Consider the following 18775-nt stretch of genomic DNA (forward strand, 5'->3'; position numbering starts at 1 on the left):
ATTATTTAAAATTAGCTAAGACATAAGCTTGTGAAATATTCATCATCAAACAAGATAAGCACATAGGGTCCAGTGGATCCTTTCACCCCTGATTCTGGAAAGAATACTTCAGTTCCAACACGCATCACAGCCATCCATTGTCCATTGTCTCACTTATAAAACATCTGAGTAAGAATCTACTGACTGCACAGCTCTACTAAATGTCACACTACACAAGGAAGTCAATCACTTTCAAAAGCTGCATCTAAGCAGAAGTAAACAGAGGAAGAATGCAGCTTTTCAGCAAAATGAAAACAGAATTCTTTAATAGGTACATACACTGAGACATTTCCAAAATCAATTGTTTTATAGAAATGCAGGCATCTCCTAGACGTTAGCCATTAGATTATACAGCTAGAGTATTTATACTTTTAAAATAAAGAAAACTTGGCTTTAACATGGAAGTGCCATCAATTGCCCATAGCTTACTAAAACCCTAAGGTCAAAAGAAAGAATCTTAGGCTGTTCCCTAATATTTGTTATGATGAAGTTAAGAGCACCAGGCACCTTGGTGGCAGGAAAAGGCACCACCTCAAACCATTTGTGAGCCAACTTATAAAATACCAAAACATCCAATCAAAAGGGCATACACAAGTGTGCCGTGTTTAGTCTCTTTCTTTTAACAGACACAACCCCTTTATTAGGCCTCTGTTAAGTCACATTTTCTCCAAGATGACAGAGATAACACTAGAAGAAAAAAGACTAGAGAGCAGGGACTGAGAAATGACTCACTTCTTTGAAAGTAAGCCCTGTCTCTGTACTATAAAGCTGAATCACAGACATTATGATTTGAGGTTGGAATAATAAGTTCTGTTATTTAGTAATATCATTTATCTTACCAGAAAGGAAGGGAAAACATACTTGAAACTTATAGTATTCATCACTTTTACAATGTTTATATGAGAAGAAATAATGCTACGTAGATGAAAGGGACAGCAGTAAACAATGCTGGCTGTATTATATTTTTATGGATCTGAGCTATTTCATTTTCACTGCCTCTTCCCTCTCATCTCTGTGGGTTTACCAATTGGTACTGGGTGGTGGTCAAAAATAGCAGGAACTAGCCAAATAACTTAGTAAACAAGTATCCAATGGTCACTTTTTAAAAATCTGGACCTTTTCTACAATGCTTATGTTTTCATTAATAGTCATGTCAATGGTACAAAATAATCCCAGAGATTTTATGATCCATAGTCACATGAGAGATAATTTTATCTCAAACTCCCCAATGATCAGAATCACTGTCACTGGGTTATCTTTTACTCTAGGCTAACCTCAGGGGTTACTTCCATGAAATCCTAGAGGCCAGAACAACTTAGTCTCTCCTGACACCCAGGACCAATCAAGAGTGTGCTTAGTAACTGACACTGCTACAGGGGCAGCTGTGCTGGGAAACAATAGCCAACTATTTATTTCTAACTTAACGTTCATAAAATCTACAGCACTGCCCGTTAGATCCAAGCTTCTTCACTAAAGAGTCAACAAAAAATGACAGCAACAACGCAAAGACATGGCGCTCCTTAGGGACAATGGCAGCAATGCAGTCTTTCCTGACAGGGGCCAAAAGTAGCTCAAGCCACATAGAAAAGATATCTGTCTGGGAATTTGACAAGGCTTTGAATATAGAAACGTTTTCTAAAAACTAATATCTCAGTTTGATAACAGTTCAAAGTAATTACATTTCTTCACTAAGCAATGTATAATTCTCATGTAAAATTATTTACTAATTCAGATTACATCAAACGAGAATTTTTCTAGGCCTTTATGCCACAAACATTACTCTGAGTTCATTAATAATCCACAGGCCTTGAATGCTCAAGCACTTGCCTACCATGCACAGGGCCTGGGTCAAATTCCAGTACTTACTTAGTTTTATTCTGATATATGTTTATGTTATCATCTGGATAACAGCAAACTTCTAGAATCTGTATCTACTTAAATGCATAAGAAATAAACTAGAAGTCAGTGGAATGCTGCAAGCCTCAAGTACTGACTACAATGTACATCTAATTCAGAAAGAAAACTCGGACCATTATCACCTTGTAAGTGGGAGGATATCTAGCAGAATGGCTTTCAAATTGGTAAATAGCTAAAAATTCTTCTGTGTGACAAGGGGTGACATTTGTAAATCCGAGCTCTCAGAGAATATAACTTGGGTTAGAAGCCTACAATAAAGGCTGGCCTAGAACCTGGAACTAGGTTCTAATACTCATCTAGGGCAGATCTAGGGTCTGTGGTAAATATAACATACTTCAACTTTCCTTTCTTCATTTGCATTATGGATATCAATAATATATAGAAGTGGTCTCTCAAGGTGATCTTAATGACCAAAAAACCATGAGTGCTATGTAATTATTAATAAAGTATAGAGACAATAATAACTGGGAGAAAATTTGGGAAGAATAGAAGGAATTTCTTTGTTGCTGATTCTCAATTCTGACACATTTCAGCAGTGCTTATGTATTTACTAACCTAAAATGTGAACTAAACACCCATAGGCAAATATAACTGCATCATCTCGAGAAAGTGAGATGGTTTAGCAGGTAAGGGCAGCTGCTACCAAGCCTGCTGACCTGAATTTGATCTCTAGGATCCACAAATGGAGAGAAGTGACTCCTCCATGTTGTCGTCTCACCTCCATAATGGAACAATCTAAGGAAAATCATTACGTCCACATTCCTATTTCCTCGGCCTCTACTTATTACATTGCAAAGGCCAGAGGTAGGCGGTAGGTGGTGGGAAGTCCAAGTACACAGGGAATGACTCTGACAAAGTCATGGATAACTTCTGAAGGTAAGTGCTGTCTGCTCAAGTACTCATGGCTGCCCGTCTCACCTTTGGTCTCTAGGGTCACTGGATCAGAGTATTCTCCAGCCACAGCTTTGTTGCAGGCTCTCACTCTGAAATTCATATACTTTGAATCAAATTTTAAGCCTGAAATAAAATGAAAGTTTTTTTTTTGTCATAAAAAGTAAAGGATTACTTCCCAAAAGTATGAATGTACATGAGATATTTTTTCCTTCTTAGAAATTCCTTTACTTGAGAAGAGTATAGATTTATGTTAAATGAATGGTAATGCACGAGAATAAGAATAATGACTTATCTAATATTTTCTTCAAAATACATATTTACACAATTATCAACATTTTCCACCTGGTGATTAATAAAATGGTACCATATCAAGCTTCCTTAGAGGTGGCATCATTCTAGGTGTGGTGGCACACAGCTGTAATACCATTCCTTGGAAAGTCACCACAGGAAGATTGTCAGTTACATTTAACCTGGGCTACAAAGCAAGAGTCTGTCTCCAAAGAAAATAAATATCAAATCAAATCAAATCACAACAAACCAATAACAAAGACAGCAATAGCAGCAACAACCTGTCATGATTTACAATAGCATATTAATCATTTTTTTGAAAAATAAATACCCCTAAGGAATTTTTATATGTATATGAAATGTATGTTTGTCTTAGTCAGGGTTTTTATTGCTTTGACAAAACATCACTTCCCAAACAGCAAGTTGGGGAGGAAGGGTTTATTCAGCTTACACTTCCACACTGTTGTTCATCACTGAAAGAAATCAGGGCAGGAACTCAATTGGGTCAGGAATCTGGAGGCAAGAACTGATAGAGAGGCCATGAAGGGGTGCTACTGACTGGCTTGCTCCCCATGGCTTGCTCAGCCTGCCTCTTATAGAATGCAGGACCATCAGCCCAGAGATTCCACCACCCACATGGGGCTAGGCCCTCTCCTATTTATCATTGAGAAAGTGCCTCACAGCTGGATCTCAAGGAGGCATGTCCTAAACTGACACTCCTTCTTCTATAGCTTATATCACACTGACGCACAAAACCAGTCGGTGCAATGTTTATATGAAATACCATTTTTACATGAAAGATGAAATAAAGCACAGAGACTGACATGACTTGTCCAGTTACACCTGGACTAAAATCTTAGTCCAAATATTACTAGTTATAAAACCTTTAAAACTTGGCTGACCCATTTTCTATCTGTAAAGAAACAATTACTCTTTCCAACCATTCAGGATTAAGTGACATGTCGGTGTGCTGATTAACTGTAGTGTGCTATATGCACTTCATGTCTACTACACAGAATGGCTGCTCCAGGAAAGGAACTAGTACTCAACAGGACAGCTCGTGATGTATCCCACTCTGCACAGGACACAATGAAAAGCTCTGCTAATATTTTATTGTTTAATCATCAAAAGACTTCATTATACTAAGATACCTTCTAAAAAGCATTCAATAGGTTGACACAAAAAAGTCTTAGCAAAGTCCCAATTCTGGGCTACCGTGGAGCTAAGCATTAAGACAGAGAAAACAATGGTGATTATGGTACCCCTGAAATGTGGAGGTCTGAGTAGACTTAAAAATAAATAGTTTCTTTACTTAGTCAAAACATTAAAATGAAAGGTTAGCTGGGCATAGTGGCATATGCCCTAGTTCTAGCTCTCTGGAGGCAGAGCTCAAGATTGGTGTGGTGCTTAGTGAGCTCCAGGCCAGCCAGGGCTACATGGACAGTCTGCCTAAAAAACAATACAAAAAGAAAAGCAGGGGAAAAAGATTGCTCTGAAATATTGCTTCCATAACATCCTTTTATATTTGCTTTACACACACTATTTTAGTAGGTTACAAATAATAAGTAATTAAAAGTTTTACTGATATTTTAACAAGAATTCATTCACATAACAAATATCTAAAAACAGCAATTTAGTTGATAAAACAATTTTGTCATTTAAAATAACAAATTGTTTTCTTATTTCTGCTCATTTTCTAAGGATTACATTCATGAAATGCTGCCGTGTTACCTGCTAATGTATATTCAGTACCCTTGATGTTATCAATCACTTCCCAGCATCGCTCATCCTTTACACGTGGGAGCCCATCAAAGTTCGTTTTCCTGTATTCCATTATGAAATGGTCAATTTTATTATCTTCTCCAGGCATTTTCCAAGCTACAGTTACAGAGTTGTCAGCTACCAAACACTCTACTGGGTCAATCTCTGGAGCTTTGGGGACTGCAGAGAAAAAAAAAAGGTGGGGAGCTATCAATTCTCACATATTACAACACTAAGCAAACATTCATTATGTTTGGTACTCAACCTCTGCTGTTTCTTCTTTTAAATATTCAAAAGGGAGTCAGGTTATGAGAAAGGATAACCTAGAAAATTCAAAATAATTGTTTTCAAAGCCTCTTATTGCCAGATTCTAAACCTTTGCATTCCAAAGCTTTCTCATAAACTCTGGGTTTATAACATCTTAGATGGCAACAGGTCAATTCCAAAGATCTATCAAGCTAAAGATCATTGAGAATGGCTTGTTACTTGTAAATATGTTTTAAATGTTGTTTGATACAAATTAAATAGGTATTGACAAGCTTTAAATATAATAATTAAGTAAAAATTGTTTTTAGTGTATTTTTAAGATCTGGTTTATAGGAAGTGGGAAGATAAGAGAACAGTTGGTTACCAGGTACGAACAAATACATCAAGTCAAATAATAAGAATAGTTTCTGATATTCCAAAGCAGAAGAAAATGATTATAGTTGGCAATAATTCACTATATACTTTAAAATAGTTATATTTTTAATGCTTATAACACAAATGGTAAATATTTTGTATGATGTGATCATGATTTTATGATTTGACTATACATAAAAATATCTCATTTACCACATAAATACATAAAACTTATGTTTATCAAATTTCAAAAACCTTAAAAATAATTTTAACATACTAAACAAACCCGATTTCCTTGTTTCTCAAAAATACATAAGAATTTTTTTAATTTATTTTTTTATTGGATATTTTATTTACATTTCAGATGCCATCCCCTTCCCCATTTCCCCTCCCTAGAAAACCCCTATCCCATGCCCCCTTCTCCTTTTTGCTTTTATATAATTTTTTTAATGTTAACCAAAGGCTTTATAAGTTTGGTAATGCTCAATATCCATCAGAAGTGTAACCCAATACCCAACCTAGATATATCAACTATCTTTGACTGGGGGAGACATGTGAACATTTGCCTCCATGTCTGTCCCCCCTCTCTTTCTCTCTCTCATCACCTACCTCCTCCTCTCCTTCTCTTCTTCCTTTCCTTCTCCTCCTCTCCTTACTCCTCCCCTTCTCCTTACTCCTCTTCTTCCTCTCCATACTCCTCCCACCTTAGCTCCTCCTACATATCACCCTTCCTGTTAAAATAAAATTTTTCTCTCAAAATACAATTAGAGCATAACTATACCAATTTGTGTCAGTAAGATACAAGATAGACCTAATACCCAGTCCATCATTTTGTTGACTAACCAGAACCTACGTCATCTCTCCTAACTAAAAGACTTAGTTCTGAACCTGGCTTTTTCTTGGCTTTAGAATGAATGTCAGCTAGAAACCATCCTCTCAAATCTTTTCTCTCAAAGTAAATAGCCAGGATTGGCTATGAGACTATAAGTTTTCAACCCCGTCAGAAATCTAGAATGACTGAGTTAACTGAAGTTATGGGAAGCACAAAGCATAGCTTCTAAAACTTAGCTAATTTATAGAGACCGCTGAACACTTGGACAGTCTCTATACTACAAAATGTTGGAGCATCCGATCTTCAGCCTTTTGGCCCAGGATCATCTGACAAACCTAGAGATGCAGAATTATTAAGGGCTGATTACTCTGTCTAGGCAGATATAATCAGTCGACTATTCCGCAAGTGTGTCCTTTTCTGGACACTTAAGAATTTTTAAGTGTTTCTCCCTAGAGTTTTATGATATATTAAAATGAATGGATTCACAAAAGAACACACATGGTATGCACTCACTGATAAGTGGCTGTTAGTCCAAATGCTTGGAATACCCAAGATACAATTCACAGACTACATGAAGCTCAAGAAGAAGGAATATCAAAGTGTGGTTGCTTCAGTCCTTCTTAGAAATGGGAACAAAATACTCATGGGGGCAAATACAGAGACAAAGTGTAGAGCAGAGACTGAAAGAAAGGACATCCAAAGACTGCCCCACCTGGGGATCCATCCCATATACAGTCACTAAACCCAGACACTATTGTGGAGGCCACAAAATGCATGCTGACAGGAGCCTGGTATAGTTGTCTCCTGAGAGGCTCTGCCAAAACCTGACAAATACAGAGGCAGATGCTCACAGCCAACCATTGGACTGAGCACAGGGTCCCCAATGGAGGAGTTAGAGAAAAGGACTGGAGGAGCTGAAGGGGTTTGCAACCTCATAGAAAGAACAACCAAACCAACCAACCAACCAACCAACCAACCAGATCCCCCAGAGCTAAACCACCAACCAAAGAGTACACATGGGGGGACCCATGGCTCTAGCCGCATATGTAGTAGAGGATGGGCATAAGTGGGAGGAGGGCCCTTGGTCCTGTGAATGCCCTGCTTGATGGCCCAGTGTAGGGGAATGCCAGGGTGGGTAGGTGGGAGTAGGTGGGGGAACACCCTCAAAAAAGCAGGGGAGGGGGATGGGATGGGTGGTTTCAGGGGAGGAACCAGAAGAGAGGATAACATTTGAAATGTAAATAAAGAAAACATCCAATAAAAAAGGATAAATAAACAAATAAATAGAATAAATTCAATGAGCTACAATTAACATGTATGACTATAAATCAATTTATTTTCCATAAAAGAGATTTTAGAGCTTTGTAACACTGGATAAGTGACTCAGATGAATCTTAACTGTATAAGTCTCTGCATATGATATACAGATACATATATAAAATATGTAAAGTTTAAAGCGGGAATGTAAAAATATTTACTCCTCTTATGGGGTGTATACTTTTAGTCCTAGCACTTGGGAAGCAGAAACAGTCAGATCTCTATGAGATCAAGGCAAGCCAGCTCTACACAGTGAGTTTCACATGCAGGCAAGGCTACATGATGAGTCCTTATTTAAAAAACAATTCTGGTGTGTAAAGCTTGATCAACATTTGAAGTTGATGAATATTTTCAATAATATTAATAAAGATATGACCATAAAAATAAATGAAAATATATTACAATAATAATGACAAGAACTTTCAGCAAAGTAGAAACAGTAAGAAACTACTTTAAAAAGAATATTTTCAATGGGCTGAAAAGATGGCTCAGTGGTTAAGAGCAGTTGCTGCTGGTTCTATTCCCAGGCCCCACATGGAAGCTTACAGTTGTCTTATCTCCAGTCCCAGTCACCTGATATCCTCTCTTCTGGCCTCTGTAGGCATATAGATGGTACACATACACACATGCAGGAAAAACACTCACACATCTGTAATAAATAAAATGAGTATTTCCCAAGCTGGTCAATACCTGTAATGCACCTGATGGTGCATACCTTGAACCCCAGCTCTTGGGAGGCTGAGGCTAGAGGATTCTCCTCAAAAGCAAACAACACAAAACTAAGTAAAAGGAAAAAAAATCTTCAAAACAGCCTGGAGTTAACATCACACTTAATGGTAAGAAACACAATACCTAACCCCAAGACTGCAGAACCAGGGTTTCCTTCTCATCACCCAACTCAGAATTTTACTAGAAGTCTTATCCAAATCCATCAAGACAAGAAAATAAAAAATGAAACATATCCAAAGGAAACAAAATTTTCTTTGCAGATGAAATAACCAATGGGAAAAACACTGAACAAACATATTGGAAGTCTCAAGTGGAATCATTGTGGGATGCAGTGAACCGATTCTTCTTGGAATTCTGTATAGCAATGTAACAACAAACATCTGTGAAAGCCCAGAGAACTGTGCAGTACCAGCCGAGAACCCCAATACCTATCTACAGAGGTCAATGGAAGGCATACATTCCCTGGACTGGAATAGAGTGTGGTGGGCTGTTACATGGATGCATAAAATCAACTCCAGTCCTCTGAGAGATGAACAAGCACTTTCCTGCTGAGCCATTTAGTTATAGGTAAGGAGGGAGTTACTACTGCCACTTGGTCACCTGTTTTCTACTTGTCTTATAGCTCTTGTGTTTCTTCTTGTCTTCACTTTTCCATTTTAAAAATGCTTTGAACAGGTTTCATTTCCTCCTTTGTTTCTAATATCTTTAGGATTTTGGGGTTTGTGGTTACCATGTCATTTACATAAAGTACTGACATTACGATACATATACGTTGGTTTTTAATCATGATTACTGACTCCTAACCACTTTATCAAAGCAGGCTACAGACTCAGAGAATAGGTTATAGTTCCTTTCTAGTCCAGAGAGACCCCAAAGGAAAGTATGCTCTTGTAGAGTCCCCTCACCAACCTCATTGGCATCAAACGTATGCAATGAAGTCTCCATTAAAATGACTGGGCTGAGAACTTCTGAGAAGCCAAATATGGTGTACTAAGCAAAGTGATGTAAGAACTCATGCATGCTAGGAGTGGGGCACACCAAAATCCCGCAAGGAAGGAACTCTGCTACCCGGGCTCCTTCCAGACTTCGTCCTAATGTCTCTTCTTTGAGCTACTTACTTATACCTTTTAAAGTAGCCTTTGTAATAAATTAGTAAATGTAAGTACAGTGTTTTTCTGAGTTTTGTGAGCCAGTATAGCAAGTCATAAAACCCGAAAAAGAGGGTTGTGAAAATCTCAGTTAATTTTACTTTAATTTTTTTTAATGTTTTAAATTAAAATATAATTGTATCATTTCCCTCTTCTCCTTTACCCCTCTAATTCTCTCCATGTATACCGCCCTCCCTTGCTTGCTCTCAAAACCATGGCTTCTTTCTTACTGTTACACTTGTATTACATACAGACACACACACACACACTCACACCTAAATATATAAATACAATGTGTTAAATCCACTTAGTGCTACGTGCATGTTCACCCTTAGGGAAGACTGATTCTCTCAACAGGAATCTCAATTTCCTATCAGCTAACAGGTTCTAAAGGCCTCATGTTTGCAAGTGGCCCTAAGTAGAAATTCTGAGAACTGAACTTACAACCTGTGTGTCTACTGCTATCTTTAGACAGTGTCAGAAGTAAATTCAGTTAGAGGAAACTCAATCTGTTACAGGAGTGGCTGCTTGATGGCAGAGAGAAGAAAGTACACAGATCTATACTCACCAATTAAAAGACACATATTAGGAAGACTGAATCATAAGCCATTGATACATTGTATACAGAAAACCCACCTTAAATATTACAGCACTCATTGATTAGGAAAAAATATACATCATTAACATGATCGAAAGGAAAATGAGTCTCACTCCATTAACTTTGGATACTTTGGACATTAGAGTGAGGGAATTTTCAAGGATAAGAAAGGTGTAGTATTGATTCCACAAGAAAGGCACAAGAATCTGATCAGTCAAAAACTAACAAGACTGAAAAGAGACATGCATAAATTCAGACCAGTTAGAGACTTCAACGGTCCTCCACCAGAATCAGAGAGCTCTAGAAGGCAGACCACTACAGAAAATTGCTGAACTAAACAACAATCAACTGTAAGACTGACATCTAGGGTCTGCTGTGTGCAGTGTTAGAAGAATACAGAATCACCTGAAATGCCTACGGATTTTCAGCAAGACAGACTACATTCTGGCCCACAAGATATACATTAACAAAGTTAGAAGTGTAGAAAAGATACAGTATCTGCCCTTAGTCTACAATCCAATTAAACTAGAAATACTTTGTATTTATGGAACAGACCCAGAAAAATATGACTGATCTTTCATAATGGCGAGAAGAAATAATATATAATAAAAATATTATAATAATAAAATGGACAAACAAAAGTATTTTAAACAAATGTTATAGTAATTGGATATTTACATGAAAGGAAGAGGAGGAGGAATAGGAGGAAGAAAAAGAGGAAGAGGAGGAAAAGGAACATTAAGACACAGATTTTACATTCTTTCCCAAAAATGAGCTCAGAATGGATTACAGACCTAAGAGGAAAATAATGAAAGTATAAACGTTCTAGAAGATATCACAGAACAGCTAAATGCCTTTGGGTTTGGTGACAGTTTTTAGATACAACACTAAAGTCATGATCATTAAAGAAATGTGTTAAGCTGGATTAGCTAAATTAAATACTATAGAGCCTAGCATGTAAATTCATTATTATAATCCCAGTACTTGAAGGCCAAGGCAGGAGAATCTTCAGTTTATGGCATGAACAACATAGTGAATGGGACCTGTACTGAAAACAAAACAACAAATACTCATTTTAAAAAAAGGCCAAAGGCTTTAACAGATAATGCATCAAAGAAACAACAGAGACTGAGTATCTGAACAAGTACTCTATTTTAGATATGACACAAATTACAAATGCCATGAAATGATGCCACGGTATCACTGGTGGCAAAATGTGGAGCAAGAGGAACCTATTCATTGCTGATCGTAATGCAAAATCACAGACTCTCTGGAAGACAAAACTAATGCAATCTCATCACACTACCCAGAAACTACCTAAAGAAGCTGAAAACTGATATCTATACAAAGATACATGTTTTAAACTATAGTCATAATTGCCAAAACTAAGAAGCAATTCAATTGTCCTGTAGTAGGCAACTAATTAAGTAAAGTACATATAGAACATTGGGACTGGGTTTTTATTCAATGCTTTAAGAGCTATCAAGCCATGAAAAGAAATGAAAAACAATGCTCTTTACCAGGCCAAAGATTCCAACCTGTAAAGGCTACCAGTGAAAAGATTCCACTTCAGTGACTTTCCAGAAGAGGTATGCTATGCACTGGATGGCAGGATCACACCAAGAGAGAATCTCAATGTGAACTATGGACTTTGGATGATAATGACTTATCACTGGAGATTCTTCACTTATAACGAATGTGCCACTCTGCTGTGGGACGCTGATAATGGGGGGAGGACCTTGTGTCTTGTATATTTTTGATAATGTTTCACAGCTCCTACTTAGTATTGCTAGGAACCTAAAACTGGTCTATAAGATAACATATATATTCAAGATACTATCATAAACACTCTGTAAGCTGGGCATGATAGCTCATGACTTTAATCCTAGTGCTCCAGATGCAGAAGTAGTCAAATACCTATGAGGTGAAGGCCAGATTGATCTATATCCAAGTCCTAGGGCAGCCAGGACCTCACAATGAGACCCTATCTCAATAACTCACTAGTTACCTAAATAATCAATGATAAGAAAGTATGTATACTATATAATCATGTAATGGTGAATCTAAGTAAGAACTACTAAAATATAACAGATATAAAAAATGGTATCTATATAAATATATTTATAAATATGTACTATATATAAAAAATTATATATATATACATATATGATATATATAATATATAAAGAAAATATTTTATGTAATCATATATGATATATATCAGATATCTATGTAATCATATACATAATATGATATATATATATGATTACATAAAAATATTTTTCTTTTCTTGACAAAAAAATGACCATAACCTGATCTGATACAACACTAAGGTGTCAAGGATATATAACACATATGAGACAAAGGCCTACTCCTGCATGCTGTTCTCTGACCTGCACACAATACTCTATCATAAATAAAAATGGAAAAATCCAGATTATCCAGCCATTAGTGAAACTGAAGTGACCAACAAGAACCTCTCACATACTGTTACATGCCAAAAAGTATTTAGCAGTATAGGATATATGTATGCTTCCATATTTGTACAGATAGTGGAATAACACCAGGTTTAATTAAAGGAATGGCCAATTTAGGGAAGCAAAATGTCCAAACACTGTCAGTTACATGACTGTGTTCATGATACTTGTCTGGCCATTTCCCATTTGTGATGCAGAAAGCAATAGCTATGTTGATCTTGCAGAGAAAGCGCCTGTGCCTTGAGAAAGAGTAACTCGTGTGCGTATACTCAGCACTGCTCTGCCTTTCTTGGGCACGCAGTCCCTCAACAATACACTGCTCCAGCACAGAGCTTTAGGAAGCTCTAACTGCTAAGTGGAGAGACTTCATGGGACAGGTCTTCTCCCTAGGTTGCTACCATTTCTCTTCTCTTTCCCTGGGGTGGAAACTGTCAATGCTTTACTAATGACCATTACATGAAAAGGGTAAAATTCTAGAGTCATACTGATGGCAAACAGTACATAGTCAATGAGACCCAAGATATTGTTTTAATTCTTTTCCTTAAGTATTTTAGAAAATGTCATTCTTAAAAAGTGTTGAGATCTCCTGCCAGCCTGAGGTTTAAGTCCCTACTCTAGTCTCTACAAGCGAACACTTACACTCCCTTTCTGTGGCAGTGCTGTCATGTGCACACGAGGCTGTGTTTTGCTGCTAAGTACCATCTGGAGCTCACAACTGAACATGCAGGTACAAAGAGTAAGATCTCAGTTAACAAGTATTCAGCAGAACTCTGATCTAAAACCTCAAGTTCTCAAAACGAAAATAAGATCCAGTCTCTTCTCAAGGAAATTTTAAGTGTTAGACTGAACTCAGCAAACCACTTAAAGTATCTGGCATTTGGGAACTCTAAAAAATGTTTCCTTGCCTTTTGCTATCAGTTGCACACCAACTGTGATCCCTGTGAACTGAATGATAGCACAGATGTTCTTCAATTTGCAATGGGCTTGCAGCACATAAGCCAACCATAACTTTCAGAGTATCTTATGTAAAAATTCATGCCATAAGCCTAGCCTATGGTGCACTGCAGTTTGCCCACACAGAATGCTCTACTGCACACAACTGGCTCTTTACAAGGTTCACTGCAAACTGTGGCTTCCCGCTGCTGCCCTCCATCACAATGGCATGTCCCATCTGACTGCACACTGCCAACCAGGAAAAGACCCACATTTAAAATATGGTCTCTGCTGAAGGTTTATCACTTTGCACCAGTTTATTACAGAAAACAATTCAAACCTGTGTAGATGAGGGATTATCTGGAATCCTGAGTATATACCCCTGCACACACGGACACCTTTCTCCTCCCAGAGCCACTCTGTTCCGTCTACATTCCTCCCCTACAGCTCATAATTCCTACCATACAAGTTAGTTCATCTACGTTACCCTCACTGGATCTCTTATAGCATTATGATTATTAAATTAGTCTTTACAACTAGGTTTAAATTCAGAGAAGAAATGTTAGTGCAATTAGTATTTCCTATTCACAAACCAGCCAATCTCAAAAGCAAGCAAGCAAACAAAAAGCACAGATAAACTAACCCCACAAAAACATGTAGGTAGAATTTCACTTTCAAATGGATTCTTGATTACCAAATTACCATTGTTTTAACAGTTTTTTGTATTAACTAACAGAATTACATGGTAATAAAAATACTACTTAGTACTAAAAATAAAAAAATAGAATTCAAAGAACACTAGCAAAATCCTCAGCTGGCTGTTATACACAGACAAGTGATTCGTGACTGAGTTTCACATGGCTAGACTACCTCTCTCGTAAGACAATGTTACCAAACTATCACGGAGATAAAGTTCATGCTGAACACCAAACATAACAGCAACAAGACTGGCAAGAAACATTCACCGAGCCTGAAATGAGTCCCCGCTGCTGTTATAGGTGTGTTAGAACAATCAATCCATGTAATACCTATGAAGCACCGAGAACATCAGCATTGCATTTTAAAGATGTAGAAAAATGAGTAAGGTTAGTTGACTTCTTGAAAGCACACTGCAAAAAAAAAAAAATTAAATCTATTGCAGTCTAACTTGAGGCCAACTATTATTCTTTGCCAAAACAGCAATATGTGCTATTTCTTAATGTCATTAAAGTTGAATTTGTGCTACAAGAAAGTGATTCTTTTCAGTAGAAGCTGACAAACGTGACTACTTCTTGCTAAAGTAAAACATACTGTGTTTCTTTAATATTTACATAATGTTCATTACAGGAAACTCTGGCAATATTTTTTATTTGAAAGACCCCATGTAATAATGTATTTACCTGGCAAAAACTTCAAAGTTTGCAGCATCTGTCTTTCCTGAGAGAAATCCACCATTAAATGGGTCATGTTGTCACTGACTTTTGGTTTCAAAGAAAGGCGAAAGGCAGAAGCCATTGTGACTCTATGGTAAACACAGACATACTTTTTAAAATAAATGAATGCAAAGTAACAAATTTTATATAATTCACAAAATTAAGATAAAAATTATTTCACTAAGTGACTGTAGAAACTCTAATACAGGCAGTTAAACAAATTTTCTTTGTCTTTTGGAAACTGAATCAAAAGCTGAAACTCCAGCCAGTTTTCTAAAATTTCATAGATATCACAATAACCAATATCTAATATAAATAATCTATACAGGATCCCAATTCATCTGAAGCTCTGTGGACACTCTCACTTCCTAGTACCTAGCCTTCCTCATTTCCACCAAAGCACGAGCCTGTTTCGACCCTTCTCCCAGGTACTGTTACAGCACGTCCTCTCAACAAAGGCAGACACCTGGCATTACACACTGCAACCTGCTAAAGACCACAAACATCAGAGGAGAGAACTCCGAGCCTTCACAGTGAGTGCTGTACACCAAGATGTCACTCCCCCTTATCAGCGTCAACTGCACGGAAAGCTACTTACAATGAGAAACAGCCTAGTACATCTGTGTGTCACAGGATTAAGAAGTATTCAGTAAACACTCAGATACATGTGAAGTAAAATACAAAATAAAGATCTAATCAAATCAGATATACTTCATCAAAAGTATGGGGGAAGTTCTTACCAAAAAACTGAAGATTAAAAGAAACTCATATGTTGCTGTAGAAAGGAAATCCACTTAATTGTGCCCGTTTGTAATTGCTTTCCCTCAGCTATCCAAATGAATGGTTTCCCCACACAAGAGAAAATAAATGTATTTAAACAACTTGTTAATCATCAATTTCAATATTTTCACATCACAGTAAATTTCTATAAATATCACAGTCAGTTCTGTAACACCCTTGGAGAAAGAAAGATACAGATGTCTATTCATCAGTGTTCTCTTCCTAGTACACAGTGTGAGAGACAATATAAACTGAGCTACAGAACAAAGGGAACACCAGGCCTAGTCAACTGGACCTGTTACCAAGAGGTCAACTGGATGAAAGATGGAAAATTTGCTGATGGTAAAGCTATTGCTATATTTAGTTACTTTACTTCATTTAAAAAAAAATGAAGTAATCGCTGTAATACAACAACGAGCAAGCAGAAATTACTTTAGCAAGGAGAAAGTGATATATTGTAAATCAGTTCGTGGGCAGGCAGCTTACATGTCTGAATGCTTTAGAAATGAATATGCACCTCATATTCCAAATATACAGCACAAGCTGTTGGCTCTCAAGGACTAAGATCTCGATTACACTGGTGACGAGTCAGGACGAAGGCTCAGCTGTACTCGCACAGCCCTGGATACTGTCTGATGTAGGAGTTCCTAAAGCACTGTACTGAGACGAGATAGTTCACAGATGCTCAATAGATGGGTTTCAGCCTCACCGGTTTCTTTAAAACTAATGAACTGATTGCTTACTGAGAAAAGCTGAGGATTTGAGAATTTTAAATCTGAAACCAGTAAAATCTACAAAAACTTGACATAATCCAAAAAGAACACACAAAAAAAAAATGTTCCCCCCACAATGCAGTAGAAATGTCACTTACAATAGAAAAAAATAAGAATAATTTCTAGTCAAAATAAAAACTTATATGAAGCTGCCAGGCAGTGGTGGCATATGCCTTTAATCCCAGCACTTAGAAGCAGGCGGATGTCTGAGTTTGAGGATAGCCTGGTCTACAGAGCTAGTTCCAAAACAGCCAGGGCTACACAGAGAAACCCTGTCTCAGGAAAAAAAAAAAACAAGAAAAAATCAATCAAACAAAAAATATACATAAATCTACTTATATGTATAATATTTTCAAAAAACTTAAATTTATTTTTAAACTGATTATATTTAGACAAACTAAAAATCCAAAATTGATAAAGACAGTCTCAAACCATGCTAATTGTTGTGTTTTTATTAATTTGATTTTCCTAGATTATCTCTTATATTAGCAGTTGAATTAAAAGACTCCTCCCAGTGTTATCATGGTCACCAGAAAATAATTACAAAACAGAGGAGCATATTTAATCAAGTTAAAAAACAGGCTAAGACCTAGAAATACTCTTCAGACAAGGAGCAAATGCTCTGGTAGCCAAATGAACAAAGAGAACGGTGTGGGCTTTAAACCAAACAAAGAAGAAACACAGACTCTAACTCCCATGATGCCTGCCGGGATACTGATGGAATCACATGGAGAGGCTGGCTGAGAAGAAGAGAAGCCATAAAATCTGACATTAAAATTAAATCCTGACAAATAAACCTGAACAAAGGGGATCAGAAGAAAAGATGAGAGCTGAGAAAGCCCAGAAACAGAATCTTGAAATGAAGAAGAGATCGCTCTTAAGTTTCTTTTGGATAGCCCAAAACCTAGTTAGGATTTGATTTCTAGGCCAGAAAAATCAGGAAGCGCGGGGGAACGTAAAGGAATAGCTAGCAAGGAGTAATAATCTAGCCTGGGTAAGAGAGAGTTGTTTCTGGAAAATCTCAGCAAACAAATCTACTTTGTCAAAGACTTTCCTCTTACTCACTTCTCACATCGTACGTACTTCATTAACTGAGGACAGCATCGAGTATTATAGTCCTCACAACTTAAGACCTGAAGCAGGAAGAACTCTGGACTCAAGGCTAGCCTAGGAGACAGGGTGAGAATCCATCTCTTAAAACAACAAAACTCAAAAAAAAAAAAAAAAAAAAAAAAAAAAAACCAAAAACAAAAAACCCAGGCAAAACAACAGAACTCTAGTGATCTTCCAATATTCAGCACTTTCAAGAATGAACCACAACAGTACTTACATCATAAAATAAAATCTACAAAAATGGGCAACAGTTTTGTTTGACTCTATGTAAATTTGCTCCATACCATCCCCATCCTCCCACATCAAATAACCACAAAGAAATACAGTAAAAATAATTCTCCAAATTAACAACAGACACTGCTTTTCACACAAGCCATAATGAGTATTTCTGTGAATTTCCTGATAATGAACTCGTCTAGACTTGAAGAGACTCACAAGCTGCGTCTGTCAGAGAATCTCATGATCCTGAGATAAAAAGCCTCAAGTTATCAACTACAAACAAGGCTCAGTGAGTAGTCGGCAAGTCAGTGAGCACAATCCGAATGTCACCTCAGCCCCTTTTCCACACACATCTGTCCCAGCAAGTGCTAACTGCCCTTTTATGGTCCTGATTCTGCCAATGAGAAACACCTTTTAAGCCAAGCTATTTAACAATTTCTTTAAGTGTTTTCTTCAGTATAAAAACAAGATAACAGAGGCAGGAGAAGAAGAAAGAGGTGGCACCAGAACAGCACAGGAGAACTCAACGGTGTTAACCAAGACAGCAGTGAAGAGCTTCAGCAGCTGGAGACACTAGGACTGCTCTGAAAACAAGACCCACTTAGATTTAAGAACAGCAGCAAAAATTGCATCTCAGCAGGATGCATTTTTAAGTCATTCAAAATAGATCAATATTCAACACTAAACTACTTAAGAACTATTCTAAAAACTAAAGCTAACTATTGTATTAAACCAGAAATGAAATTCTCTTAGAAATATGTAATTTCCACAACTTAAAATGTGACTTTAAAAAGTTTACCAGTTATTCTATGATATACAGAGCACATTGTCTTTACTTTGTACATAATTATTATGTATTGTTATGTTAATCAACAGAATTTTAAGAAAAATGGCTTCTGAATTTCATTTCTGACTTCAATATTG

At 37.0% G+C, this 18775-nt stretch overlaps 1 protein-coding gene across 8 annotated transcripts in view; it reads right to left on the minus strand.

Moving 5' to 3' along the window:
* The window catches only part of Fsd1l (fibronectin type III and SPRY domain containing 1 like), a 66803-nt gene that overhangs the window by 23895 nt on the left and 24133 nt on the right, over positions 1–18775 (minus strand). For all 8 annotated transcript variants that reach the window (XM_076934956.1, XM_076934955.1, XM_076934958.1 and 5 more), the window contains 3 exons: positions 14934–15055; positions 4870–5079; positions 2875–2973 (listed from right to left, as the gene is read on the minus strand). In XM_076934956.1, the coding sequence (XP_076791071.1) occupies positions 2875–2973; positions 4870–5079; positions 14934–15055 (431 nt within the window). The remainder of the gene's footprint in view (positions 1–2874; positions 2974–4869; positions 5080–14933; positions 15056–18775) is intronic.

The sequence above is a fragment of the Arvicanthis niloticus genome, chromosome 5 (genome assembly GCF_011762505.2).
Source record: "Arvicanthis niloticus isolate mArvNil1 chromosome 5, mArvNil1.pat.X, whole genome shotgun sequence".
NCBI classification, from domain to species: domain Eukaryota; kingdom Metazoa; phylum Chordata; class Mammalia; order Rodentia; family Muridae; genus Arvicanthis; species Arvicanthis niloticus.